The sequence below is a fragment of the Brienomyrus brachyistius genome, chromosome 15 (assembly GCF_023856365.1).
Source record: "Brienomyrus brachyistius isolate T26 chromosome 15, BBRACH_0.4, whole genome shotgun sequence".
NCBI classification, from domain to species: domain Eukaryota; kingdom Metazoa; phylum Chordata; class Actinopteri; order Osteoglossiformes; family Mormyridae; genus Brienomyrus; species Brienomyrus brachyistius.
In genome coordinates this window covers 2562437-2589967 of record NC_064547.1, presented here as the reverse complement: position 1 = coordinate 2589967, position 27531 = coordinate 2562437, and the positions used below count along the sequence as shown (strand labels likewise).

At 46.5% G+C, this 27531-nt stretch overlaps 3 protein-coding genes across 5 annotated transcripts; 2 read left to right on the top strand and 1 right to left on the bottom strand.

Annotated features, from left to right (window-relative positions):
* The first annotated feature begins 256 nt into the window (after positions 1-256).
* On the top strand, positions 257-9408 carry LOC125708376 (E3 ubiquitin-protein ligase MARCHF2). Of its 3 annotated transcripts, none has more exons than XM_048975849.1 (5): positions 257-501; positions 2608-2895; positions 3132-3363; positions 3981-4190; positions 5912-9408. In XM_048975849.1, the coding sequence occupies exons 2-5, from the start codon at positions 2720-2722 to the stop codon at positions 6068-6070; spliced, it is 777 nt and encodes a 258-aa protein (XP_048831806.1). In that variant the 5' UTR covers positions 257-501; positions 2608-2719; the 3' UTR covers positions 6071-9408. The 3 variants fall into 3 exon arrangements, with proteins under 3 accessions (XP_048831806.1, XP_048831808.1, XP_048831807.1); XM_048975851.1 differs by having other exon boundaries at positions 260-501; positions 3168-3363; XM_048975850.1 differs by lacking the exon at positions 257-501 and adding an exon at positions 508-1174.
* A 2623-nt stretch (positions 9409-12031) lies between these two features.
* Positions 12032-15142, bottom strand: LOC125708378 (ras-related protein Rab-11B-like). Its single transcript, XM_048975853.1, has 5 exons — positions 14915-15142; positions 13386-13581; positions 12918-13111; positions 12740-12820; positions 12032-12353 (listed from the first exon to the last, which is right to left on the bottom strand). Exons 1-5 carry the CDS (start codon positions 14952-14954, stop codon positions 12208-12210), a joined length of 657 nt encoding a protein of 218 aa, XP_048831810.1. The 5' UTR covers positions 14955-15142; the 3' UTR covers positions 12032-12207.
* A 1965-nt stretch (positions 15143-17107) lies between these two features.
* On the top strand, positions 17108-26561 carry timm44 (translocase of inner mitochondrial membrane 44 homolog (yeast)). Its single transcript, XM_048975848.1, has 13 exons — positions 17108-17180; positions 18333-18440; positions 18531-18707; positions 19912-19992; positions 20097-20246; positions 21330-21463; positions 21673-21758; positions 22786-22878; positions 22985-23109; positions 23527-23577; positions 23797-23886; positions 24210-24320; positions 25052-26561. Exons 1-13 carry the CDS (start codon positions 17151-17153, stop codon positions 25169-25171), a joined length of 1356 nt encoding a protein of 451 aa, XP_048831805.1. The 5' UTR covers positions 17108-17150; the 3' UTR covers positions 25172-26561.
* The last annotated feature ends 970 nt before the right edge of the window (positions 26562-27531 follow it).

Below are 27531 nucleotides of genomic sequence, written 5' to 3'. Positions count from 1 at the left end.
CAGACGTTAAAGAAAAGGTTAATTGCGGAGATGTGATGCAGCAACCTACGATATATATCCACAACAGGGATGAAGTAAGTGACTCAATTCTATTTTGTTAATATTACGAAGTAGAAGCAAAGGGCCTTGCTACTGTAAATATATTAAACTGTAGAAATCAAAAACTAGTAGATTATTTGTTCCTGGTGGTAATAATAACAATGGAACGTGCTGACAGCATTTGGCTGCCGTGTGGAGTCGCTGCTCCAGCCCCTGATTGTGTTTTCGCACGCACGCCCCGGCAGCACCGGGCGGCAGCATCGGGCTTCAGCAGCATCCATCCCTCAGCGTCAGCTTCAATGTGGAAACTGCGAGCTGCGAAACGGCGCGCCGTAGCCCAGCTCGCGGCGGCACGCGGACGCGACGGAGACGTATCCCTGCCGGAATCACTGTCTACGTGCCAGTGTAGTTATGCATAGACTTGCGGTGGCTGCTTAAATATGAAAAGGGGAGACGGTGCGGGTGAGTAGCCCTTCAGATACGCTGAAGAATTATTGTTATTCAGTGGGCTATGACCAGCAGGAATGTGTATTCAATTTGCCAGCTAACTAACATTTTTTCCTGTTTCATGTAGTGTAAACCAGGCGAAATACTGAGGGAATGCGGATTCTTTTTTCGCGAATGATTTTTTTTGCGGAAATGTTATTGGTTTATGGGCGTGCGACGCCCTGTCTGCCCAGCCGAAGTGTCGCCGCCAGCGGCGCTGCCTTAGCACGTTAGCCTGTTAGCACGCCTGGCGTCCTCCGACGGTGGCCGGCTGGCTGCTGCCTGTCTGCCGCACGGCCTTGGCACCGATCGCTAGCCCTGCTTTTTGTTTATACCGCGTCTCACTCATTTTGACGCCTCGGTATCCGCGACACGGATTAACGTGGGGAAAAAAGTGATCGGAGTTAAACTGTTATGTTACTGTCTCTGTGTTTACGCTTAATCAGCGGTGGCCCGGTGTTTAAATATCTAAATACCGACACGAAGAAGACGTTAACATGCTAGATTTCGTAGTACTTAATCCAGTACATCGCATATTACTGGAGTCATTTTGTTTGAAAAGGCCCAAAATTAGCTACCTGTATTGCACCTAATCGCAATATGACCCGCCGTCTATTCTGTGGTCTGTCGAGATTAAATAATTTAGCAGGTAAGACTGATAATTCACCCCTTCCATAACAAATTGTGTACTTAACCTCTCATATCAATACCTGGGCATTATACCGTATAATATATTTTTGATGTGGTATAGTATATTCTTGATGTGTTCTTCATGCTTGTACCTTTATTTATAATGTGTGTGTGGAATAATAGCCTGAATATGTTAAATGTAAATGTTGCCATATTTTTGATGACAGTAGAAAGATTTATAAGATCGTTACAACGAAGTATCATTGAATGCGTTGCTCACAGTGGTAAATCGGTTACGACTCTTGCTTAGCCACCGTTTATTGTTATTTTTCTATTCACTCGTTACCGAAAACGTCGGCCTGGATTGGGGTAGAAGTGCTTAGTTTCCGGTGTATGAGAAAACATCTGCACAGAAAGCAAACATGAAAAAGAGAGCGATGTCACCTGGTCTCCGGCCCGTAATGATGTGGGCCACCTCTGCAGGCACAGCCAGCAATACTCCTGGCAGACAAATGGCCTTGAGTACATCCGGCCCACCTTAAACAGCAGGCTTGCTGTGTGCTTGTTGCAGGATCCATGCTGCTCGATCCGTGCCCACCAGTGCCTCGCCCTTTGTGCTGAACAGTGCCTGATATCCATTTTAGTGAAATGTTCATTTTCAGGAAACGTCACTTAATCACAAGTGTTTTTAAATATATCAGGGCTGCAGAGGCAGCCTAAACTGATCCCACACTTAACTTTTGATATATGAATTACTTGATTAATTGATGTTTAATAAGTCAGTATTGCATTTACTCTGGTACTTTGAATTTTCTGAACCTTAACTTACCCTTTAAGTATATCCTCCTTGACTGTTATTCACTTAGCTGTGTACCTTTGCTAGCTTTTTCCCTCTTAGTTTCCTTTTCCCTTAGGGTTAGTTATCCAGGTGTGATAGGTGGGACACATGAGTTGATCCTTGGACCACCCTGGAATCATCTTATCTTCTCTACTTCCTGTTTTTTTGCCATGTGGCAAATGGGGGCTTCATCTTAAGGTTGATAGTTTGCACAGACAGTAGACATCTTGCTGTACCTACCTAAGGCTCTTGTGTGTCCCAAATCCTGCAGCTTTCAGAGTAGTTTTTCCTTGTCACTGTCTCCTCTGGCTTGCACTCTGGGGCATTGGGCAGAATGTAAAATGAAAAGATGCGCTATATCAAAATTAATTGATTGGTTCGTTGCTCGATTAATAATCATATGACTGCTGGGCTCTTGAGCAAGGCCCTTAATGCTAAGACCTACTTCAAGGACCCTGTGCTCTGACCCCAAAAACTGCAGTCACCTATCGTAGAAGAGAAGATGGGAAAAGAAGCAAAGAGGTGTATAGAATGCTAACGAAGTATCATTATCAGTAAGTGAACGGCATAGCAGCCAGGGCCTAGCTGACCGATGGCCTTGTGTCTTATCGCAGCTCAGGGGCAGGTCTGATCTGAGCCACAGTTCAGGAGGAGCTGCCCCTACCCTTTCTGCTCCTCTTCCTCCTTCGCCACCCGCTCACCCCAGTTCCCCTGGTCTGGGCAGCCATGACAACAGGGGAGTGCTGCCACCTCCCAGGCTCTCTGTGTGACTGCACGGGTAACGTGGCGCTGTCCAAGACCGTGGAGGAGTCCGACGTCCGGCGGGCACACTGCATCACCCAGGTCACAGCCAAGGACGGCCGGCTTCTGTCCACCGTCATCAAATCGCTGGGTACTCAGAGGTAGTCTCCCCTCCGCAAACCCCTGTGCCAGTCCTCCATTTCACTGTCTGTCATTTTGCCACTTTTTCTTTTCAATTATTGTCTTTCTTTCTTTGTAGTCTTAAAATATAGAGCGATTTTGTGTCACACCTTTTGATAGTATAACATGTGCAGAGTGTATGCAGGAGTTACTTAATTGATGTAAAAGCCCCCCCCCCCCCATTCATCCACACTCTGAGGGTAAACTGGGTCATCAGTTGCCTTGCTGATGACCTGCTTTTCTTTCCCGACAGCGATGGCCCCATCTGTCGGATCTGTCACGAGGGGGCCAGCGCCGAGGGCTTGCTCTCGCCCTGCGACTGCACGGGCACGCTGGGCACAGTGCACAAGAGCTGCCTGGAGAGGTGGCTGTCCTCCTCAAACACTAGTTACTGCGAGCTCTGTCACACGGAGTTCAGTGTCGAACGCCGGCCCCGGGCCCTCACCGAGGTAAATGCTTCCATACCTGCCTTGCCTGCCTGTTTGAATCCATGCTTATGTTTATGTGTATGCTTCACTGTTGTCTGTCTATGTGCTTCACTGAAATCAGTATGTTTGTGTGCTTCACTGTTGTCTGTCTCTCTAAGTGCTCTGCTGTTATAACACTGTCTGTATACTTCACTATTGTTTATGTGCTTTACTGAAATCAGGATGTCTTTGCTTCACTGTTGTCTGTCTCTCCGAGTGCTTTACTATTATGTCTGTGTGCCTGTATGCTTCACTGTTGTTTATGTGCGTCACTTATCAGGATGTCTGTGTGCTTCACTGTTATGTTTGTGTATCTGCTTAACTTGCGTCTGTCTGCCTGTGTATTACTGACCTTATATGCCAAAACCAAAGAATTCCCCTGAACCTTGTAAAAATGGCAAAGTAAAGCATATCTCGTACAAACAAGTCATATATAAAGATAGTAGTAAAGTTAGTCTTGTGATCTCAGTGGCATAAGAGTCTCTTCTAGCTTCTCTGTTATGATGTAGAGCCCAGGCTCAGGCTTATCCTGAGTTTGTAGGACACAGACGCAGCTGATTTCCTGGAGCGTATTCACTTCCCCTGTCTTGCTCCCACAGTGGCTGCGGGACCCGGGGCCCCGTAATGAGAAGCGCACCCTCTTCTGTGATATGGTGTGCTTTCTGTTCATTACCCCGCTGGCGGCCATCTCGGGCTGGCTCTGTCTGAAGGGAGCCCAGGACCACCTGCACTTCGACAGCCGCCTCGAGGCTGTGGGCCTCATCGCCCTCACCATTGCCCTCTTCACCATCTACGTTCTCTGGACACTGGTGAGTGCCCTGAACGCTGCCTAGAGAAACCAGCTGCCAACCGACTGGGGTCAAAGGAAAGTTGGTAACAGAAATGTAGCTTGAACTGCTTTACTCAATAAAAAACAAATACGTTAGCCATCCTTTAGTCACAGTTGACAGCCGGGAAACTCCTTTTAAAAAGGCATTTGAATTTTTATAATATAACTGTTTATACAAACAAGAAATTGGAATATTAATTGTAAATTTATTCTACATACGCAGCCCAGCATAGTGTTCTAACCTACGCTAATTTTGTTTTGCTGGCCATGAAAAATTAAACCTGCAACGTTAAGTGAGCAAAATGACGAGGAGACAGTAATACATATTGTAGTTGTATTTATTTAGCTACCTACAGGGCAGATACGGCGGCAACAGCAGCAAAAGTCGTCTAGATTTTGGCATGGAATTAAAAATATCAAACAATTGACATTAGACAGCTTACCCAGGTTTATGTGCATGAGATAGCTTAACACTTAAACAAATGACATGCATGCAATCAGATCCTGCCTTCGGTTTGGGCTCAGACAGCATTTAATTTTTCATACTGCTGTACTGTCCACATGTCGTATTTTTTCTTTGTTGGCTAGTTTCAACCATTCTGGCTAGCTGAATTAATGTGCAGAAGTCTGCCCCTAGTGGCAAAGCACTTATTGAAACAATAGGGAACATCATGCAAAAGGTAAAATGAGAAAACGTCTTAGATGACTAACAGTATCCTCATTTTCAAAAATAATGTCTGATGCTTCGGATAACCTTTCAGGCCCATTTTCAGACCTGCTGCTGTTGTAGATGGACTTCTTTGTTACTGAATAACACCATGAAGGACTCGTATACAGCTCATTTCTCTATGGACGTGCGTCTTTCTGTATATTTTTGCAAACTGCAGCCTGATTCTTCTCTGTTATTATTGAAGGGCTTCTCCTTGGTTTATGGTACTTCAGTCCTGCTTCTAGGTGCCTGATACAAACTCTCCGGAAGTGCACATCACACCTGCACTTAGTTTCCCATTCCTTTTGAAGGTCACTTGATGTCATCCTCCGATTCATGAGTCACTGTCGTACAATTTAACGTTCGTCTCTGCCATTAAGAAAGTCGCTTCCGCCCTTTACTGGGCTGGTTTTTGGTCGTTCAGAGTGTCTCCTTCTTCACTTTGTTCTTGGGTACTGCTGCCTTAGAAATGCTGAGCCTGGAAGTAACCAGCCATGTAGCCTTCTGCCAGCATAACCAGGATTAAATCAGGATTTAAAAATCCAGATATATAAAAAATATATAGATTGGTCTCATTTTTTTCCAGAGCTTTACATATCTTTATCTAGAACAGAGATAAGCAGCCCTGAACCTAGAGTGCTGGGATCAAGCAGGTTTTCCATCCTACCAGCTCTCTGATGAACCACATCTGATCTCAGGCAGATAGTAACTCATCAGGTAGGATGGAAAACCTGCTGGATCCCAGCACTTCAGGACCAGGGTTGCCTACACCTGGTCTAGAAGGTTGGCTGTATAGTCTGCATGTTCAGTGCCATCCATCTTTGCAGGGTGTGCAGAAGTGGTGGATCTCGTGCCCTCCCCATTGTTTTGGAAGCTTTTTTGTTCCATTTTCCTTAATGACCTTGCTCTTGCCGGTATGCTGTGGAGTATATGGTAAGGTAATATACCTTACTGATCCCATAATGCTGAGGCTTTACCGCCTGCATCTGTAGGTGTCCTTCCGCTACCACTGTCAGCTGTACTCGGAGTGGAGAAGGACGAACCAGAAAGTACGCCTGCTCATCCCTGACATCAGGAGGGCTCACTCCACCCCACAATCCCTGCTGTCCTCCACGCTGCAGAAGAAGACGGCGGACGAGACTGTCGTCTGAGGGAGGGGGAGTGCGTTTGTGGGCTGGTGGGAGGTGGTGTGAGCCGCCAGAACGAGGGAGGCCACAGGCATGTTTTCTTCCCTGTTGAAGGGTTCATCTTCCGTCCCGTATAAGCCCAGGCATGACTGAGGTGATCAGTGTATCACCCTGAAGACAGACCCCCAGTTGAGGCTCCAAGGGGGTGACCCTGCTTTGCAGATGGAGCTGTTTTGCAAACGCTGTGGAGGCAGTTGTGTGGACGTTGACAAGCTCCAGAGTGTGTATAGTGAGGCCAAGTGGGACTGGGAGGGCAGATCTCCGCAGGGGCAGGCACATTAAGGCCCAAACACTACGTAATTGCTCATGTATTTTGGTTTGAAACAGTGCGTTTCCACCCCCCCTCCCAAGCTTCAGATAAGGAATGTTGGAAGGTACGTTTTCCAGCAGTTTAACCAAGCAAAAATGTGAACGTATCCCTTTTGCCCTTCTGCTTGTGGCTTTTGCAGAAAATGTTTTTTTCCTTTTCCCACCCCTTAAGTGTTGTTTACTTTTCCCCATGGGAGAGCAGAGTCAACGGCCAGATAATCAGAGAAATGTGCAATAAAAACGCTGAGGATGCTTAACGGCATGTGGCACATGAACACATTTTATTTTGCTTTTGTTTGTGTTTCGTTTTGTTTTTGTTTACTTGTTTGCTGACATAGTCAAAAATAAGCACTTATAGTAAAATCAGCAGCCTGCGTGCACACTCAGTCATGCCCGTCGAGTGCCAGGGAGGCAGATGTGATTCGCCAAAGAGCTTTTTATGAGCCCATCCTCCCACCCCCACCCCCACTTATCCAGGTGTGATTTTCGCATGTTAAAAATAGAGCCGGACACTCATTATTCGACCCCACAAATGGGCAAGCAGGCCGGCCGGATGACAGTGAATCCAGCTTTCTGCAACCACTCATGAATCTCAAAGCAGCTCATGGAACAGGCAAGACCCGACATCTCTGTCACCGAGGGGTGAAAGGTCACGACTGCCCCTCGTAAGTTAAATACAAGGGTTGGTTTCGGTTGGGAAAAATCAGTTAATTTCTCCTGAAGGTTCTCTACTCCAAGTACGCTGTGATTGTGGATGATTCACGGGATATCTTTGAATTCGTTTGTGAGGGGAAGTCATTACATCAGTTTGCCCTTGTTGCTGTGTCACCAGAGCAACGTAACTTGCATATTGCTAATTCTTTGCAGCATAATTTGTTCGATCACTGCAGGAGTTCCCTCTTTGTTAGGGAAATATGCAAAAGCACCAGTGCATGCTGAACACCAGGACTGTTCATAGCTCCTCTCAGTGCCTGAATGTGCTCAGTCTATTCTCTGTGTGTCTTATGTGAGCATTGGAGTCAAGAAGCTCATTGTTAATTTTCCGTCCTTTGGGTTTACATCTGTATTTCACAGCCTTGTTTTGGCCCCCAGACTGCATACTCCATGCGGGCTTTGTTTTCCTTTACACATTGTGGTGTGTTTATGTAATTTTGCAGAAGATAAACTGGATGTTTACTAGCTTTTCCTGAATCACCCCTATTTTTTTCCTGATTAAACCATGAACTTGAAACATGAAGACAACAGCTGCTGCATGTCTACACTTTATGTAAATTTGGAGATGGATTTACATACATTTCCCTGTATTTATGATGTATATTTGCTTGCTCAGCAGCTTGGCAAATATGATTTTAACTGTCAGTTTTGACCAAGTATGTCCAGATAAGGACATTGCTTTGAGGGCATCATCCACAAAGTTGTTGTGGGACAAGGTCTGAGAGTACTGTCATGCATCATCTCCTGAAATGTTGCAAGAATTAAATGCAGTGTGTGTGTTTGTGTGTGTTCATCACATTGGCCTCTCACTTGCAGTGAATGTGTGCCGTGATTCTCTGTTCTGTGCCAGTGGCCCTGCCTCTCAGGTCCCTGGCTGGACCCAAGCCCAGTGTGACAGCACACTTCTTGAAATAAGGACCTTGAAAATTTGCAGTAAATAAAATTTACAGCTGTGTTTCCCCTGCTTAAGCTACCTAATGTCCTGGAACTGATCCCCACCAAATATTTTGTATGTGTGATATGTATATCTAAGTCACTTATTGATGCCCTGATACTGTGTGAAAATGAATGATTTTGCAAATCGTAGGACCCGTTGTGATTGGCAAAGAGCCACACCTCGAGTAAACCTCGAGCTGGAAAATGGCGGCAGGGGTTTCGCAGACGCTCTTGCCTGTCTTCTCTATTCTTATGGTCCAGCCTGGCCTCCCGATAACAGAATGGATGAATCTCATTCACTTGTAACGTGAGGCTGCGGGACCAGTTTTGTGGGCTGGGGAGAGACTGCGGAGGGGGGGATGTGACCTGTGTGCCGGGTTCTGCTTGATCGGGGTATATCAGACCCACACATCCTCTCTGGACTACAAGGTTTGCCAATTTTTGGCTGCTTATTGCAGTTTAGGACATAGTAGCTCAAAGGAATCATTTTAACAAAACAAGACAATGTTATCATTAGTGATGGAGAAAATGACGCTGCTTGAACCATTTGCTGTATTTTTTGACCCCATTAGATGGTGCTGTTCAAAAACATCCATTAAGCAAGCATCATCTAGTGGGGTCGGAAAGTACAGCAAATGGCTCATTGCCTTGTTTTGTCCATCACTAGTTATTATATATATATATATATATATATATATATATATATATATTTAAAAATACGCTACAGTAATGCCTTCTTTAGGACCATGGGAATAGTCTCTGTATTAGGGGTCAAGAGTGTGATCTAATGGCATTTTCAACCTGTTTATTTCCCTCTCTTCACACCCTATAGCTTTAGAGAAGCAAAAAGCTCTCTTCAGTATTGGACTCTGTAACTACCCCCAGCAAGACATTTTCCCCAAAGAGTCATGCATATCTTATTTCATTTTTATTTCCTTTTTTATATCTTGTCTTTTATAAGTTGTTTAATTTTGTAATTCAATGGATTTTAAACCCATAAGAGTAATATTTTGTATTATACCAACATGATATAAATGCATATGTATTCCAGATATGTATACAGTAATGTATAGAGGTTTTTTAAACCCTGTTCACTTTTCTGCATCTTCGTTAAATGACCGTTCCAATGTATTATTTTTAATCATGAAGTGGACATGCCGTGAACCAGATTCCTGTTGCTCTGAATGTTTTCAGTGGAAATATTATGACAATGTACTGTGTCTGTGTTCTGCAGTGGAGCACTGTCTGTACTGTCCTACTCAACAGGTGGGTGCTTGGAAGCCAGCCAAGAAAAATCCAGAAGGCAGAGAACATTAAAACGATTAAACTGAAGCTGTACTAAATGGAAGCTGGCGTGTTTTTTTTTAAAGGGATGTCTGCTTAATGTGCCTTAAGTTCATTGCTGTTTGTTACAGTTTTCCTGGGAAATGAATCATGCAGACTAATAAATGTCACACCACACTTTTGATCAAAGTCATCTTCCATGCCATCCAGTACAGGGCTGGGGTGAGCTTGGATCCTGTCCCATTAAGCACAGGTTGCAAGGCGTGGGACTCCCTGAGGAGGATTACAGTCTGTCACAGGCCACATTTTAGAGACTAGTTTGCTTAACCACATGTTTTTGGACTTCTGGGAGAATCCACAGCCCTCTGACCACAGATGAAACCCATTCAAATACAGGGGAAGCAGCACGATGGTGTGAAGCTAAGCAGGTCCGTGCTCATCTAAAAGGTTATCGGTTCAGTTCCCATGTCTGACAATCTTGTCATTACTGGGACCTTGAGCAAGGCCCTTAACCCCAGATGCTCTAGAGATGCTGACTGACCCCCTGTTTTTCACTTTGAACAACAGTGTCTGTGAAACCAGTGCAGTGTAACATGAAAACTGCACACACAGTAAGTGCAGGATTAGACCCTACATTCCTGGGTGCTGCAGTGCTACCCAGAGTGCATTGGTGCTGCCTTAAAAAAGAAATGTAATATCTATATATGAATGTGAGTCATGCTAAGCAATCAGGCACGATAAGAAAATGAGTGTCTACATTCAGATGAAATTGATCATTGCGCATCACTTTTGTCCCTCACTTCAGGAAATGCTTCAGTGGTCGATGAGATTGGCCCCAAAAGGGTAAAACAAGTGTCTTATCTCACCTATGTTTTTCAGTAATTTAAGCAGATAGTCACTGAGATCTCAATTTTGATCCTTGAGACTGACCTGGATGTTGGCTGAAAAAAGAATGAAAGAGTATGACCTTCATTTAAGTTCAGCTTTGCAGAAGGTTTCGATGGACAGCAATTTCAAAAAGATAAAACGAACAGCGAACGAAAAATGTGCCATCGTCTCAGTGGGTATTTCTACTTTTCTTTCGGGTCTGGTAAGCAAAATGCCGTTACTGTAATTCATTATACTTTACTCAAACACTGTAAATACATGACGTAACACTTTCCATTGTGTTGAACATCATCATAAGAGTTTTCTGCAGGCTGTAACTGACGCTGAAACTCACACAGAAACAATCCCTATGGAAAGAGAGGAATTCACCCCTGCACTGCTGAATATAAGAGGCTTATAGCCTGACCATTGGTTTAATCTCCACCCAAAACAGCAGCTCAGTAGTGTGAGTGTATCACCGGAATAGGCGTGCAGTTTCCTGTTTTTGCAGTATTAGTTATCACTTTCCACAGACCGTTTTTCAACTTCATCCTCAGGCAGAACAAAAAGGTATATTTTTAAGTATATGAAACGCAAAGACAGTTTTTGGGATACTTTTAAAAACATTAAAGTGCAGAGAGTTCCATGCAGAAGTAGTAAATATAGTAATAATTTTGATATTAACATTATACTTTTATATTTTACTATTAGCTTTACTTTTGTTTATTTGTATTTTTTATTTCAATAAGACAGTGAAGCAGGCCAGTTCTGAATACAAAGCCTGGATAATTGTGATAGACATTTTTGGTCATTTCAAACCAGTATATCTGCTCTACCCAAGTCATCAATTTCATTTAAATGAAATTACACAAAAAAAACCCTGAGTTTGTAAGACAAGAGTTTTGTGGTCTTAGGATAATTTCAGTAACATTTGCTTTGCTCAGAATCACTCTTCGAGGGCATAGACACATTATCTGAAGTTGGAGTTATCTGAACGATGAGTTACAACGATTCCAACCGTCCCTGAGAGACGGGGGTCCTAAAAATTTTGGAAGATGATTGGATTTGTCTGTCGTGTTTTCATGGGGCCCAAAATCCGTACGGCACCCCTGTCAGTAAATTTGGACTACTCTATTTTGTCAGACCCCCCCAACAATACAAAACTGAAAACTTTGTGGCATATCTGGACGTCAGATCACTTTCATTGTATCTGTCTGATCTGAATTACTGATAAATAAACTCGCCGATTTGGACATTGTACTAATGAAGTCAAATTAAAAATTTATTTGAAAAACTCATCTATACTTCAAAGAAATTGCTTTTTTTCCCCAAGCCTACATTTGTACCATAAATATGGCCAACAATATAATACTTGTACTGCAGTCAATCACTACTAAGCAAGCTCTTGATTATCATATGCCTTCAGTTACTGAGGACAGGGCATCAGTAATTAATGAATCAAAGTACATTTTTTGGCTAGGAAGACAAAGTTAAATATGAAAACTGCATGTTAATACAGGTGTGTTGTAATTAATTATCTCAATTACAATAACAGTTAAATGAACAAAAAAATACTCACTGACCACAAGCAATTTAATGTAGCGAGAAACAGTGCTTAATACTGATATATTAGTGTTCGGGAGTATTTGAAGCTTTTGTGAATATTCATATGCACCTCCTAGTGGAGATTACTTGTAACTACATAACCATTAAAGCACTTCCAAGTAGCATTAATTAATGCACAGATAACTAACCGGTCCGCACTGCGACAGCATGGAGGGGAGGGTATCAGTCCATGAACGACAAACAGACCAAAAGGTTGTAAAACTTCATTACATGGCAAATGAATACATGTGAATTTTGACAAGTATTAAAAAGAAAGTTTTGTGTACAGAAAGATAGTGCAGGACTGGGGGCAGAAGCAGCAGCACGTTACTCAGGACCAAAGCACAAATGAAAGGCATGGGGTTGATGCCCTTGGAGGTCAGGGGTCACAGGTTCAGGCAGCACTGCAGCTTGCTGCCCCTTTGGCCATCAGTGGTAGGGGGCACGCTGATGTCCACTACGTTGTTGCCCGGAGACTCGTCGTGCGCTGACCGGTCAGCGATCTGCTTCTGTGAAACGATGCGGTAGATCTCTGCAGGGGACACGGGAAGTCGTCAGTCAGCGCTGACTGCGCTTACATTAGTGACGGAAAAAATGACGCTTCATGAACCATTTGCTATATTTTTTAATCCCTCTAGATGGTGCTCTCTGTTCAGAAAAGGGCATTAAGCATGCCCCAAAGCAGGTCAAGAGCACCATCTAGTGAGGTCCAGAAATATAGCAAATGGTTCATGAGATGCAATTTGGTCCATCACCAGCTTACATACGGACTGAAACTCCTACTGCAGTAACTGCATGGTGGTCTGCAAACTGGGCCCTTGAGTTCTCCAGATGTTCTACATCTGTGATTGAGAAGGTTAAAACAGCAGAGCAGGACAGCAGGGCAGCTGGTGCTGCAAACCTGCCCCACCCCCGTACCTGTGAGGATGTTCTTGAAGGCTTCTTCAACATTAGTGGAGTCCAAAGCTGAGGTCTCGATGAACGACAGATTATTCTTCTCTGAAGGCACAAGAGGGGAAAGCAGAAGGTGAGCTGCCAGAGAGTGGCCCATGAGCACGCCAAGCGCCCCCCCAGGCCAGCAAGGAACGCACTTTACCTGCAAAAGCCCGTGCCTCGTCGGTGGGCACGGCCCGTAGGTGCCGCAGGTCGCTTTTGTTGCCCACCAGCATGATGACAATGTTGTTATCTGCATGGTCGCGCAGCTCCTTCAGCCAGCGTTCCACGTTTTCATAGGTCAGGTGCTTGGCGATGTCGTACACCAGCAGGGCCCCCACCGCACCCCGGTAGTACCTATCAAACACAGAGCGGCTCAGATGCTGCGGCACACACTCACTCGCCACTCAGTACACACCCCCGTACACCTCCCCCCCCCCGGCAGGTCTGAGAATGGGCTGAGGAATGTCAAAATTGTAATGCGAACAGTGCTATAAACAACTATACAACTTGAGTCACACAATCTACTGTCAATACTGTGACGTCACGTTAAAATGGTGCGGACTGATGATCAGGTCTCTCCGGGAAACGGCGCGTTAGCGTCCCCCTCACCGCGGCCGGCCGTACTCACGCCGAAGTGATGGCCCTATAACGCTCCTGTCCGGCCGTGTCCCAGATCTGAGCCTTTATTGTCTTGCCGTCCACCTGGATGCTGCGCGTGGCGAACTCCACCCCGATGGTGCTCTTGCTCTCCAGGTTGAACTCGTTGCGCGTGAAGCGGGACAGTAGGTTGCTCTTCCCCACGCCGGAGTCTCCAATCAGCACCACTGAGACAAACACATGCCAACAGACAGCCAATGAGAATGTCCCAGTCAGAAACCTCTTTTCATTGGTGACAAGTCATTTAGTCATAATATATACCATACATATTTTGTCTGTGTAAAACAACTATACACACGGCTAACTGCAACTGATTTAAAGTGTGATTCATGAGGATGTTTTGGAGGTATACAGAGTGCAAAGAGTGTGCTGGTCTACATCATTTTAAACTAGATATGAATCCTTTAAAAGAATGATATTCATGACACCTGATATCTATAGTTAGCTAAGCAAAATAAATCAACTAAATAAACAAAAAAAATAAACTGTCATACATCCCAGACCTCTGCATAAATACTACACAAGAGATCAGATATCAACAATTCGCGCAAATTGAATCTATTGGCTAAAACATGTGTTGCTCTGTGCCTGTAAATGAAAAAAAGCAGACGATGTTTATGCTGTCTTGAAGTGATTTAATTAAAAATCTACAGCGAAAGTATTTGAAAATATTGTGAGTCACTGCCAACTAAAGTCATTGCCATGAGACAGACGTTCTCAGCAGTTTAGGGTAGCGTTTACAGCAACAGCAGTCCAAACAAAACATAGTCTTAGCAGAAATGTATTGGTGGACTCGGCCCGATGGTATGTAATTTTCTATTCTTGTGTAAAAATGCATTATTTTACTTATTGATAACCCCAAAGTTGGACTGGGGTGTGCAGCATAACCCAGCCAATACGGATATGCAGTGGTCTGTCCACTGAAACGGAAGGTTTTGACAAGAATCTGCATTGTTGTGATTTTTCTTCTGATATTTGAACAAACTCAAAAACGTTTCTGCATGTTTAAGAGAAACAAGGCATGTGTAACAGTCGACTGTTATATGCGAATAAAAATATTTTCATTAGCTATTTTATACACAGCGCGCTTAACATGCACGCGAATGGGCTTGTTATTCTACGCATCCGGATGAAATGGAAATCAAATCACTAGTCGGGTAACCGGTCCTGTGTTTTCATGAGACACCGTAGGAGAATTAATTTAAAAATGTAATGATATTACTATTTTGGTTCGTCGACAGTTCATGTTGCAAGTGGACAATGTCAACTCCTAGACGGAGCCTATGTTTTTTTTGGTTGCAGGATAGCCTTTGCTAAACACAATGCGACAAACAGAAATGATAGCATGAAATATCAATCAGTAATCAGTATTCGCAGTTCGTTACCAACGTTGCGAATCCACTGATTTAACGAGCGCCTGCAGCGCAAAAACGCTCCACTAACGAACTGTTATTTTATATTATTGGAATAACACGGAGAAGCGTCGATATCTAAATTTACCTTTGAACAAGAAATCGTATTCATCATCTCTGTTCCCCATGTTAAGGACAAGCACTCCGATGTCTAACAGAGCCGCAAAGCCGGTCTGATTGCGTGTCTGTGATCTCGCAGTGCAAAGCAATTCCAGTGGCGGTGTCTATGTTTCCGATATGCCAAAGTGCGAGACAATGCGCTATCTGTCACAGGGGGAGCCGAGTGCGGGAGGAAGGGGATCTTCCTGACTCTGCAGAAGGGGAGGAGTCCTCTGCCTTCCCATACCGTGCGCACGGTGGTGCTCAACACTTTTTATACTTTATCCAGTTCTTCCGAAAGGTAGTTAGCGCTATTGTGTGGCTTGGTGGCAGGGTGCAGTTAAGGGTGCGGCTAAATAATTAGCTTCCGATCTCTTTGTGATCATCAGGTAGTGCAGCTTTGCTTCACTGAGAATTACCATTTCAAATAAAACTTACAGTGCTTTGATTTTAATAATAAATAAAAATTATAAAATATGCCACCAGCAAACTCATCTTTTTTGGCCAGAGGTGCATTAAGTTGAGTTGCCAAAGGGCTCCTTACTACCCAGAAAGCCGACTTACGTAGCCGGGACATTGGTTTAAGATCGGAATGACGTTCAATGACCGTGTTACATTTGTTAACAATATTTAAATTATTATATAAGCTAATGTGTGTCTCAGTAGTTTTTCCCAATAGTTTTACTCTAATCACTTCAGTATAGGCCTATTTTTACTGTTTCTGTCACGTTGTCAATATTTAAAATAATGTCCTTTAACTGAGTTAATTATTCCTGTGGTAGGCCTATATGGTTTCAAGCTTTGTCTACATGCGGGATAAACAGAAAAAAGCTACCTTATAGTATATAAATATATATAGCATAACCGTATTATGGGTTATATATAGCATAATCGAGAAAATGTCAAATCAATATTTGGTAGCAGTGTCTCTGAGACGTTGGGCCAGTGAGCAAATGATCTCACAGAGATGCTTTGCCGATGGATTTTGAAGCATCACGGAGACGTGGTGCCTGTGCTTGTCTGCTACCCTTGTCTGGGTATGGATGGATGTCGGGATGGTCAGACAGCCAGGGTTGCCTGCAATGAGGCAGCATCATTTACAGCATATTGTAAACCAAGTATAGTTTGCTTTCAGCGGATAAGTTATGTAGATCAAGTGTGTTTTGTAAATGTAAAGGTACGACGATCAAGACACTGTAGCTTGGACATTCTGGTGGACTCAGGGGGTAGCAGAGGGGGCAAGTGCCCCCCCCCGGTGCCCCTATAGCTGAAGAAATGTCACTGAAGTGCCCTATTTAGTGGTAAAAACACAGCTATTGACTGCCCATCACATTATTTAGCCACCTTCATGAGAGGAAATGTTCCCTATAGAGCAAGAAAATATGAAGTGTCTTAATGGGTGCCCTTCTAGTGGAGAGAATGTGATACAGTGCCCTATAAGGTACCCTTACAGTGGTCTAAGTGGCCCTATGGGTTCCCTTCCAGTGGAAAAGGGTGCCATCATGAAGTGCCCTTCTAGAGGAGAGAAAAATCTCTCTGATGGGGGCCCTTCTCTCTGATGGGGGCGGTGCCACACTATGAGATGCAGTTTCCCATGCATGTCAGTAGATGAATAACGTACCCTCTAGGTGTTCCTATGCAATCCACAAAACATGAGTTGAACAATCTTAATCAAGAACTATTTCACCAAACATACTGTACCACTCTACACATGTTGGGGGCAGGGGCACATGTCATGCAGTAGGTGTCCTTTTTATTTTTTTCACCCATGCTCTCCAAACAGCCTGAATCTGCCACTGCATTCTGGATAATGCAAGCTGGATCATACAAAATATGCTGTATATAAAAGCTGCTATATTACATACCATTAACGTAAATCCTTTTCAAGATTCAAAGGTTTGTTTGCATTCCTACACATCAGCAGACTGTGCAGTCTAAAGGAACGAAATATTGTTTCCTCAAGATACAGTGCTGTTTTAATTAAACAATGTGTTATTGTTTTAATTCCTGTCCTACAAACACGTTATGAACTTGTCAGAAACTCTCTGCCCGCATACAGCTCCCGCAGCGACGCGCCACCCGGTTCCACACACGTCACGCGCGCGCACACGCAGACTCAGAAGGGGGCGTTTCGCCGTAAGGGGCGTGGCCTGCGACGTCGCTCCGCCTTTTTTGCGCCGTCAGAGGCTCGGCTACAGAAAAAGGTCACAGGCGTGATAGCGAAGATGGCGGCCTCCTTGTGTCAGTGTTACCAGGTGAGATGCCGGTGGACGGCGCTCTTTAACGGGCTGTTCCGTCGATGTTTACGCTGCTGTCTGCGGTCGCTGGAGGATTGTTTCTGCGATGAAGATTTGCAGATGTCCACGCGGCTTATGCGGCCATATGCGTTTGACTGCGTTTAGAGGTTGGCTGGGATGATGCTGGGAGCATGCTGGTGCGCTACACTGGGCCTGTGTACCAGAGGTCGCAAAATCGGATAATGATTTTAACTGTTCTGGCATAATCATGCTTTTTTATTGAACTAACATTTCCGTTTGAATTTAACGCGTACTTCCGATTCTTCCTGAAATATCTTACAATACAATTAAAAGAGGAGTGGAAGTCTATTGACTAGTCCCTATCGTACCTTTTTAGCGTTTTGATTTTCTTGTTATATAAACTTTACGCATTTTGGTTTTGCCCTGCGTGTTGTGTCTGCGAGTCGTATATATGTAAGTCGTATATTAATACCCAAACCCAGATGAGCGTATATAGAGATGTGTATATTTTTCCTCTGTATATCTCGTTCAGTTTGCCATTTCTGTTTCGGAGATAAATGCTAAACATCTTCGTCAAGTAAAGTATTATTCTGTTTTTATTAATGTCACCCGAATGTCAGCGTTGTTTTCCCTTTTTATATTTAAATATTAGTGGGACTTATTTTTATTCTGGATATTCAGCAAAATTCAGAGTGAAAGTTTGTGCCTTAAGCACTTTCTATTTATCATTTTAGAAATAAATATTAAGCTGATTTTGTTCGCATTTGTATATCTTTTCATAGGCATGCTTTGTTCTCTGTGTTGGGTCAGTTGCATCAATCCACTCGTGACCACCTGTACAATCCGGAGTTCTGCTGTTGTTCATGGTCATATATATCAGTTCAAGATTTGCATGGAACATTAGCTGTGTAAAACTGCAGTTTGGTAAATCTTATTTTGGGAATTGGCATGATTCTTTATTTAGCTGTAATTTAAGTTCTTGACACAGTATATATTGACCATTTTTGTCAATTTTTTCTAGTCGCTCATTGCCCCTTAGGAACCGTAGGGACTGTGTGGAATTATAAGATTGCAAACACTGACTCTTCTGATTGTCTTGTGCTTCTGGTTCGGTTCTGTTGACGCTACTGCTTCTCTGTGTTTGTCTAGCGTGGCATCCGGAGGAGCTGCCTGTTCCTGACCACACGCCTGTATCTCTCCACATTGGGCAGCGCTCACACATACAGGATATGTGGATCCCACAAAGCCCTTCCTCAGGTAATGGGATTCCTGTTAGCGCTTTATAAGAGTCCCGTTCTCTGAAAACTCCTTGACCTGAACTTTCCCAATGTTCCTGTCCTGCCTAAGATGCGATATGCGTCCAGTGGGGGCGGCGGCCGCAAAGGCTTCCTGGGGGAATTCCTGGACAACATAAAGCAGGAGCTCGGCAAGAACAAGGAAATGAAGGAAAACATTCGGAAGTTTCGGGAAGAAGCCAAGAGGTTGGAGGAGTCGGACGCACTCAAGCAGGCCAGGAGGAAATATGTACGTGTGGATCTTTTGGTCTTATGCTGGCTGTGATGCATTAAGGTGAAAGTTCTTTGTGGCCAGAAGATTGCAGGTTTAATCTTTAAGGATAACTGCCAGATTTATTAAAGAACTAGAGCAAAGTATTTAACTGCATCTTTTGTCAGTTGGCTCTTCAGCTTTCTAAACACAAAAAGTTTGTCACTGGATGAGGAGAGTCACGATGTCAGTTAAATCTTGCATTTGTATTTCTCCCCCACATTCAGCTTTATAGCTTCTAAAATTATTTAGGTGAAGCCTTGTACTCATGGTAGCATCCTAGAAATTCTAGACATGCAACTTTCTGGTCAAATTGAAACTGCTCCAGCTGTACTCTGCAGGCCTCGGCATGTGCACTCTGGTTAAGTGTGTTTAGCACAGTGAACCAGAATGCAGCCTGCCATAAAGGTTTAGCTGAATGTAAAGTTTTGTGGCGCTTGTGAAGGACTTTCTCCGGTATGAACGGAAGCATATAACAGATGTGGGGAAGGACAGGTCGCCTGATTTGGAAACGGGTTTGACAGAAGGTACTGTCAGCTAAAAGACCACAAGAGGAGGCAGACACGAGAAAACGGAACGGGCGTTGGGTCACGGGAAGGTCTGCAGTATGGTGTCTGCTTTATGCCGTCAGGGGGGCCTTTAATCAGAAGCCAAGAGATAACTATTGTGACTCGTGGGGGCTCCATCCCACCCCAGGCCTCATGCTGGGGGGCTTTGTGTGTGTCACTGAGCTGTAGTGTAGGCAGCTTCATCACCTGATAGGGGCTTCTGTGGTGTAGCGGTGTGTGGGCAGAGGCTCAGGGAGATTATCCAAAAGCCCCCACCCTTCCGATGAAAAGTAGCAAGGGAAAATACTGTCTAAAAGAGGGTTACTGGGACTGAGGTTATGTATTATACTTCTGTGTTATGCTGGAATTGTTAACGGCTGTATGCCAATGAACTGACAGCTCAAGGGAGTTTTTTTTTTTTTTTTACACAAGAATGTTCTGAGGGCAGAATGAAAATCAATTGGTTCAGAGAGATAACAAATCAGATTGTGTAGGAGGTGGGACCAACCAATCGGATGACTTGGTTCCACTTCCTGTAGTTGCTTGGACCCACTTCTACAATCTGATTGGTTCAGAGAGATTCTGAAGAGTTCCATAAAAGCGTCTTGACCAAACTCTCGTTCCTCTATCCTCAGAAAACGATCGAATCTGAAACTGTGAAGACATCTGAGGTACTGAAGCAGAAACTGGGATCCTTGTCAGAGACCGTGAAAGAGGTGCAACTCTCCCGGCGACCACAGGCCCCACAGCGCCACCTTGTGCCTGTTTCGTCCATTTAAATTGGCGCTGGATGTGATTGTATGTGGCGTTTTCCCCGCAGGGCCTGGAGGAGGTGAGCCGTACAGATCTGGGAAAGAAGGTCATGGAAGGTATGGAGGAGGCCGCCAAGACGGCCAAGCGCTCGGCAGAGACCGTGTCCAAGAGCGGGGAGAAGCTGGGCAAGACCGGGGCCTTCAAGGCTATTTCTCAGGTGCGTCTCCCCTCACGGGATCTTCACGGGATCCTTATTCTGGTGTCAGATTAGCGTTGGCTCTGAGGCTGTGAGAGCCTGGTGCCTGTGCTCTCCTGTCAATTATTAACACCGCAAACCCAAGAGTCACCTCTGTGTCCACATGTCAAAACCAGGTGCCCCCACCCCCCACGAGTGCCCCTTCGCTGTCACTCTGTGTGATGAGTGTGACAGAGACCCAAACTGCAGGCCCCCCCCTCTGGGTCCGTGTGCTCATGGAGAGGCCACCGGAAGTCTCTCACACACGCAGTCGCCCCCAAAAGTTTCCAAACTTTATTTTTCACAGGCTGAAGAAGTTGCAATAGGGTGCATTCAGAGAGAGGCTAGATGCATATTTAGAGAAAGCGTAATAAACGGGAATAGACTGTGTTTTTGCTGACTTCAGAACACCTTTTATGAGGTTTCACGAGCTGCGAGAGCCTCCGGAGGCCTGAGTTGGTTCCAGCTGCTGCTTGTCATTTTTGGGCCGTGTGCCGACATGGCGGAGATGTCTGCAGTCATCATTGTTGTTCTGGGCGTTGGTGACGGCTGATTTGCTCTTTTTTACATTACGGTTCTGGGGGTATTTTTGGGTCACACTTGCCGATGTGCATTTTGAATTGATGCCCTTTTGTAATTTTAAGGGGATTTAGCAGAAGAAGGTAAGCAAGGCTCCTGGATGCGAGATGGTATTTGAATTTGAATTTAGGTGATACAAGATGAATGTACTACGGTGCAAATTACATCAAACATCAAAATTTTGAAGAAAGAGTGAGATGGGTGGACCTCTAGTGGTCAGGAGTGGGTTTACATTCACATGAACAGTTATTTAGAAGATGCCTTCATCCAAAGCAAAGTACAGGTGAGAAGGCAGGGCTGGCTAGTTCCTTGAGCACTTGGGCTTGAGGGACCTGCTCAGGGGCCCGGAGGAGTCCGGCGACCACGCGATTTGCACATGTGACGACTCGCTTCGAGCGCGACATCCTGACACGCGGAGACAGATGGATGCCCTCTGATCTTATCTATCTCTTCGTTCTTCGTTTCCTTCGGCGTGTTTGTATGCAGGGCATGGAGACGGTCAAGAAGGAGATCGACATGGGACAGAGCGGCCCCTACCGGCCCCCCACCCAGTTAAGGAAGAGGACGGACTTCTCCTCCAAAGCGGGGGGGGCGGCGTCCAAGGTCTTTGAAGCTAATGAGTATGTTTCCTCCGTGCTGGTTGGTTTTCCGCTCCCTGATGTAGCGCTTTTGACTTAAACACTGGAACACGAGGGTGAGGTTATGGATGATTAATGATGGAACACTTTGGCCGCGGTCTTAGATGTAATTATGCGTCGAGTCGTCCTCTCCTGTGATTTTCTTTCCCCCTCCCGGCCGAGGGCTGAATTCCTGACTCTCTCCGTCCCAGGGAGGCCATGGGTGTGGTGCTACACAAAGACTCAAAGTGGTATCAGCAGTGGAAGGACTTCAAAGACAACAATGTCGTTTTCAACAGTAAGAACATGATGTCTCACTCCTCCTTGTCAACGTGTGACTCCCGACTCTCTTCCTGCCTTAATGCTTTGCTTATTGCAGTGGCACTGTAATATGGCTGATATGACAGAAAATTACTGTGCATTTGAACCTTTTATACGGGCGACATGCTTCGATCACAGTATGCAGGGTCGAATGCGCAGTGACTTGATAACCGTACAGAGGAACATAAAATAATGCACGTTTGCCACATGTATTGCTGTATTCCTCACATGTGTACTTGCATGCCAGTTATGTGCATATTCCCGTGTGTGACGCTCCTTCTAAATTTTATATTTTAGTGACGTGATGCCACTTGTCAGCCAGCAGGTGGCGCCTATTCCAAGTGAAAATATGAAAGGCTTTAAATGTTCATACTGATTGGTGTTTATGGGCAGCAAACTGTGAAGGCCTGAACGCACCCACTTGCTCTGTGGACTTGCATATATGGATTTAATACCTGTTTTTTTTTTTTTAGTTGATCTTTTTTGCATTTGCAGACAGACCTCGGTAAAGCAAACGCCCCTGTGTCTTACCCTAACCCTGACCTTAACCCTAACGTTTACCTTATGAACACTGTCTGAGGTACAGATTGCTGTTGTTAATAATCAGTGTTGGTGAGTAGCCCCATAGCGTGTTAGAACCTCATTAGGACCGAAGCTGACAATGTCTCCATGACGAGGGCAGGGTGTAGAGTGTTCCGAGCCCCATTTAGGTGTGTGTGCTTTATGGTAGGAGCTGTCCATTGCGATATCCCGAATCTGCGTTCAGTGCATTACAATGCAGCGGGGGGGCGCGAAGCTGACCCCCACTAGCTGTCCATCTCCATCATGCCTTCAAACCCGTGACCCATAAATCTCTAGGTTTCTAGTCGGCCGTCAGGTTTTCCGTGTGCGTCGGGCCCCCAGCGTGGTGGGGAGCCTTTGGGAAGGGGGGGGGGTCACATTCACCGCCTGCGGGAATGACTCTGTCCTTTTTTCTCTCCCTCCCCCACGTCCCTCCCTGCCAGGGTTCTTTGAAATGAAGATGAAATATGACGAGAGTGACAACGCCTTCATCCGTGCCTCGCGTGTCGTCACAGATAAAGTCACCGATCTCATTGGTAAACACCCCTTGCTCTCCCTTGCTTACTTTAGCCCCCCCCATTGGTCGCATGCCTCACCTCTGTCTCCCTCAAGTGATGAAAGTCGCTGTGTTTTGTCGGTCAGGTGGGCTGTTCTCCAAGACAGAGATGTCTGAAGTGTTGACTGAGATCCTGAAGGTAGACCCCAACTTTGACAAAGACTCTTTCCTGAAGCAGTGTGAACAGGACATCATTCCCAACATCCTGGAGGTGAGCACTGCTCCTCTGTCCTGTCTTTGGCCGCTTTTCCACCACATCAGGTCCCATACTTTTGGTCCTTCGAGGTTTTGAATCCTTTACTTTATCCACACATTCATTATTGCTTTTATTTTTACTCCGTTTTCAAACGGTTGTATTGTGCTTTAGAGGCAGGCTGTATTCATAACCAGTTGACAATGAACGCATTTCAAGTCCCACCCCAAAGTACTAAAGTACCAAAGTAGTACTCCAGCTGGTTTGGTACTTTTGGTACTGCTACTCCACTGGAAGTCAATGGAAAAGGAGAAGTATAGAGAGTACCGTACTAAAACTACAATACCCGGTGCAGTGGAAAAGCTCCCTTTGAGCAGCTTGACCACAAGATCGTTGTTGGAAATGACTTTTGGTTGAACCTCTTTGTCGTCGTAGGCCATGATTCGTGGCGATCTGGACGTCCTGAAGGACTGGTGCTATGAAGCTGTAAGTACTGTTCTTGGACTGTATATGCTGTTGTCCTCACACTCTTATGCTTGCCTTTGCTTGCCTGAAAGTGCCTACTTGGATGATGGCAGAACTTGGGATTCATTCTTTAGTGATGTATTTGCGAAGTCGATCTGCTGCAGTAAGATGACACCTGCATGTTTAGGTTGTGAGGAGGCTGTGCTTCCGTTTAAGCAGATCTCTCTCTCGAACCCACAGACGTACAGCCAACTGGCGCATCCCATCCAGCAGGCCAGGACGATGGGTCTGCAGTTCCACTCTAAGATCCTGGACATTGACAACATTGATGTGAGTGTGCGCCTTCCTGCCTTGTAGAGATGGGGCGACTTCGTTCCCAGCCCTCCGTTTGTGACAGTCCCTTACTTTGAGTAATCACATTGTCCCTGGAGTCCATTCTTAAACTGCAATTTTTTACCATTTGGCTTATCCTTCCTCTCATAAGAACATCCATCATACAAGTTAAGCTTGAAATAAACTATGAACTTGTCACCTTTTTCCTTGAGGGCGACTCTGCTTTTACCAACAAGAGGCTGTCGGTTTAGAATTTTTCCAGGGAGGGTCTCCCTTGCATAGCTGGTTCCATGTCTGTGACACCTACCCCCCCTCCCCAGCTTGCCCTGGGGAAGATGATGGAACAGGGTCCCGTGCTGATCATCACCTTCCAGGCCCAGCTGGTCATGGTGATCCGCAACCCCAAGGGAGACGTGGTGGAGGGAGACCCGGTGAGTCAGCTGTGGGGGAATGGGGTCAAGGGCAGGACAAGGGCTGCCAGATCATATCAGCTCATCAGAATAAGGATGCGAAACTGGTCTAGTGATTTATGTAGCCATGGGGCTCCCTGTTGCCCTTTTGGGTTCAGGGCTTCCATTTTGTTCTTATCTTGCCATTAAGGGGGGGGGGGGTGTCTGCAGCTTGGGGAGGGGTCTATCCCCTGCAGGTCTGATATATGGCACTGCTGACCTCCTCCGTGGACTTTCAGATCAAACCCAGGCAGCCGGGAGACATTCCTGATCTGACAGATATCAGGTCATGCGTAAAAACCCTATTTTCCCACCCCGTCTTAAATCTGCCGTGGGTGGGCTTTGACGGTACCTCTGAGGATGGGGGAGGCAGGGTGGAGGACTGAGGCTGCCTTTGCTCTGGGTGGGGCAGCACGGTCAGACTGGAACAGTCTACGGAGTCAAAACTGTTACAGAAGCCCTGTTCTCCACTCTGTTATTTCTTGTTTCCGTAGCGACATCCCATCTTCCCGAGGTTATATTTGCAGGCTTAGCAGCTACTCATGTAGATTGCATTTTTACAGTTTGTCAGTCAATGCAGGTTTTATGGGGCTGTCTGGTGGTTTAATAATAGACGCTGCCCCCTGTCTGCTGGAGGCTGCGGTCCCGGGATGTAGGTGGCGTGCAGCAGGTGGAGGTGCGGACGCGCTGACTATAGCCTCTCTTCCCCACAGGAGAAGGTCCTGCGTATGATGTATGTGTGGGCACTGTGTCGCGATCAGGACGAGCTGAACCCGTACGCAGCCTGGAGGCTGCTGGATATCTCCGCGTCCAGTTCAGAGCAGATCCTCTGAGGGCCGGCTGGTGCAGGGATGGAGGACGCGGGCATGCTGGTTTGCCCCATCACCCACCAGCAGTCACCTGGAACGACAGGCTGCTCCATCGCCCTCCACCCCTCCCCCCGGACTTCCTGCTCTGTTACTTGAGGAGCAGTTCTGGAATGGGCAGGTCTTTCTCCACAGACTGAGCGGGACTGAGCTGACCAGCATGCCCGGGTCACAGACTGAGCTGTCACTGCGGCGTGACGTCCAGCAGTTCAACTGGAAATAAGGCCTCCTCCCTCCTCCACCCGGACTGCGCTCCATCCTGCTAGCCGTCACAGCACACGTTTAAGATGCTATTTTTAAACTTTATGTTAGGCTTTTTGGTTTGCCTGTGCCATAAATGCCTACGGTTTTGTAAAAAAAAATTAATAATAATATAGGAAAGAAACCCATCTTATTTTTGCAATTTATCAAACCTAAGAAATATTTATTCAACAGTTATGTTCCCTGGTCAACAACAGAGATTCCGTTTTAAGAGCGCGGTGTCTGTACTGATATCCATGCTCTGGGAGGTCAGGGTGTCGACTGTGTCCTGGTTATAAAAGCTGCCCTTACTTGAACGTCCAATACAAATTGGGATTGGCATTTATTTGTACTTGTAGCTAACTGGTTCAAGCACATGGCTGTAATGCAGTGTTTGCAGTGAGTTGCTGCTGCTTGCCCCTCTTAACAGCCCCAGTTTGGTCCGGTTCGGTCCTGCACTGTCTCAGACCCCTGCTGCTCTTTTGGGGTGTGAGATTGACAGCTGATGTCTGCAGGCATGACCCCGACCCCATCACACCCCCCCCCCCCCCCCCCCCCCCAGGTTAAAGATGCCACAGGTTTTTGATGGGAGTGCGCGCACATCGAACAGAGTTCATTCTGCCGTTATGGGTTTCGTTCGTGTTGAGAAACATTTCGTTTTACTTTGACTCGACTGCGTGTCAGCTGTCAGGGTACAGCGCCGGTCCCTCCTTCCCTACTGTCAACTGCTGAGAGGGGCTGCTTTTCTGCTCGTGCGATCAGAAAATGCTCTTCTGCCCTAAGTGGAGTATTTTGCTAAGTGAGAAGTCCTCATTAAGAGAGGTGGGAAGTGTTCCAAAAGCTTTTATATGGTGGGGCGGTTGTTTCCTATGTCAGTGCACTACCGTCTGAGTTCAGCCACGTTCACAGAAAGGGAACCGTCTCCACATGGATATTAAGTATTAAGTCGTTGCGTTTCTGCTGTGTGTCTGCCTGCTGGGGGGCCCAGGTATCGGTCTGCCTGCTGGGGGGCCCAGGTGTCGCAGTTGGGACAGTCTCCTGATCTAAGAAATGTTACCTGTGTGTTCAACAGTATCAATAAAAAGTCAGAGCTGTGGTCCGCTCCCCCGCCATCAAATGCACGTTGCCTGCTGCACTTATCTCTGACTCATCACTTGTTCTTTTTTATATAATTTAAAGTGTGTCATGGAATTGTGGGAAGGTTGTGGTCATGCTTCTGTGGAGAATCATAAGTTTTTCGGCGGCTTGCCACTGAAGTGGGCGCTTCCCTGTGAGTACTGGCACGCGGCGCTCTGGGGCCCCGGACTCTCCTCCCTGTGAGTACTGGCACGCGGCGCTCTGGGGCCCCGGACTCTCCTCCCTGTGAGTACTGGCACGCGGCGCTCTGGGGCCCCGGACTCTCCTCCCTGTGAGTACTGGCACGCGGCGCTCTGGTGCCCCGGACTCTCCTCCCTGTGAGTACTGGCACGCGGCGCTCTGGGGCCCCGGACTCTCCTCCCTGTGAGTACTGGCACGCGGCGCTCTGGGGCCCCGGACTCTCCTCCCTGTGAGTACTGGCACGCGGCGCTCTGGGGCCCCGGACTCTCCTCCCTGTGAGTACTGGCACGCGGCGCTCTGGGGCCCCGGACTCTCCTCCCTGTGAGTACTGGCACGCGGCGCTCTGGGGCCCCGGACTCTCCTCCCTGTGAGTACTGGCACGCGGCGCTCTGGGGCCCCGGACTCTCCTCCCTGTGAGTACTGGCACGCGGCGCTCTGGGGCCCCGGACTCTCCTCCCTGTGAGTACTGGCACGCGGCGCTCTGGGGCCCCGGACTCTCCTCCCTGTGAGTACTGGCACGCGGCGCTCTGGGGCCCCGGACTCTCCTCCCTGTGAGTACTGGCACGCGGCGCTCTGGGGCCCCGGACTCTCCTCCCTGTGAGTACTGGCACGCGGCGCTCGGGCCCCGGACTCTCCTCCCTGTGAGTACTGGCACGCGGCGCTCGGGCCCCGGACTCTCCTCCCTGTGAGTACTGGCACGCGGCGCTCGGGCCCCGGACTCTCCTCCCTGTGAGTACTGGCACGCGGCGCTCGGGCCCCGGACTCTCCTC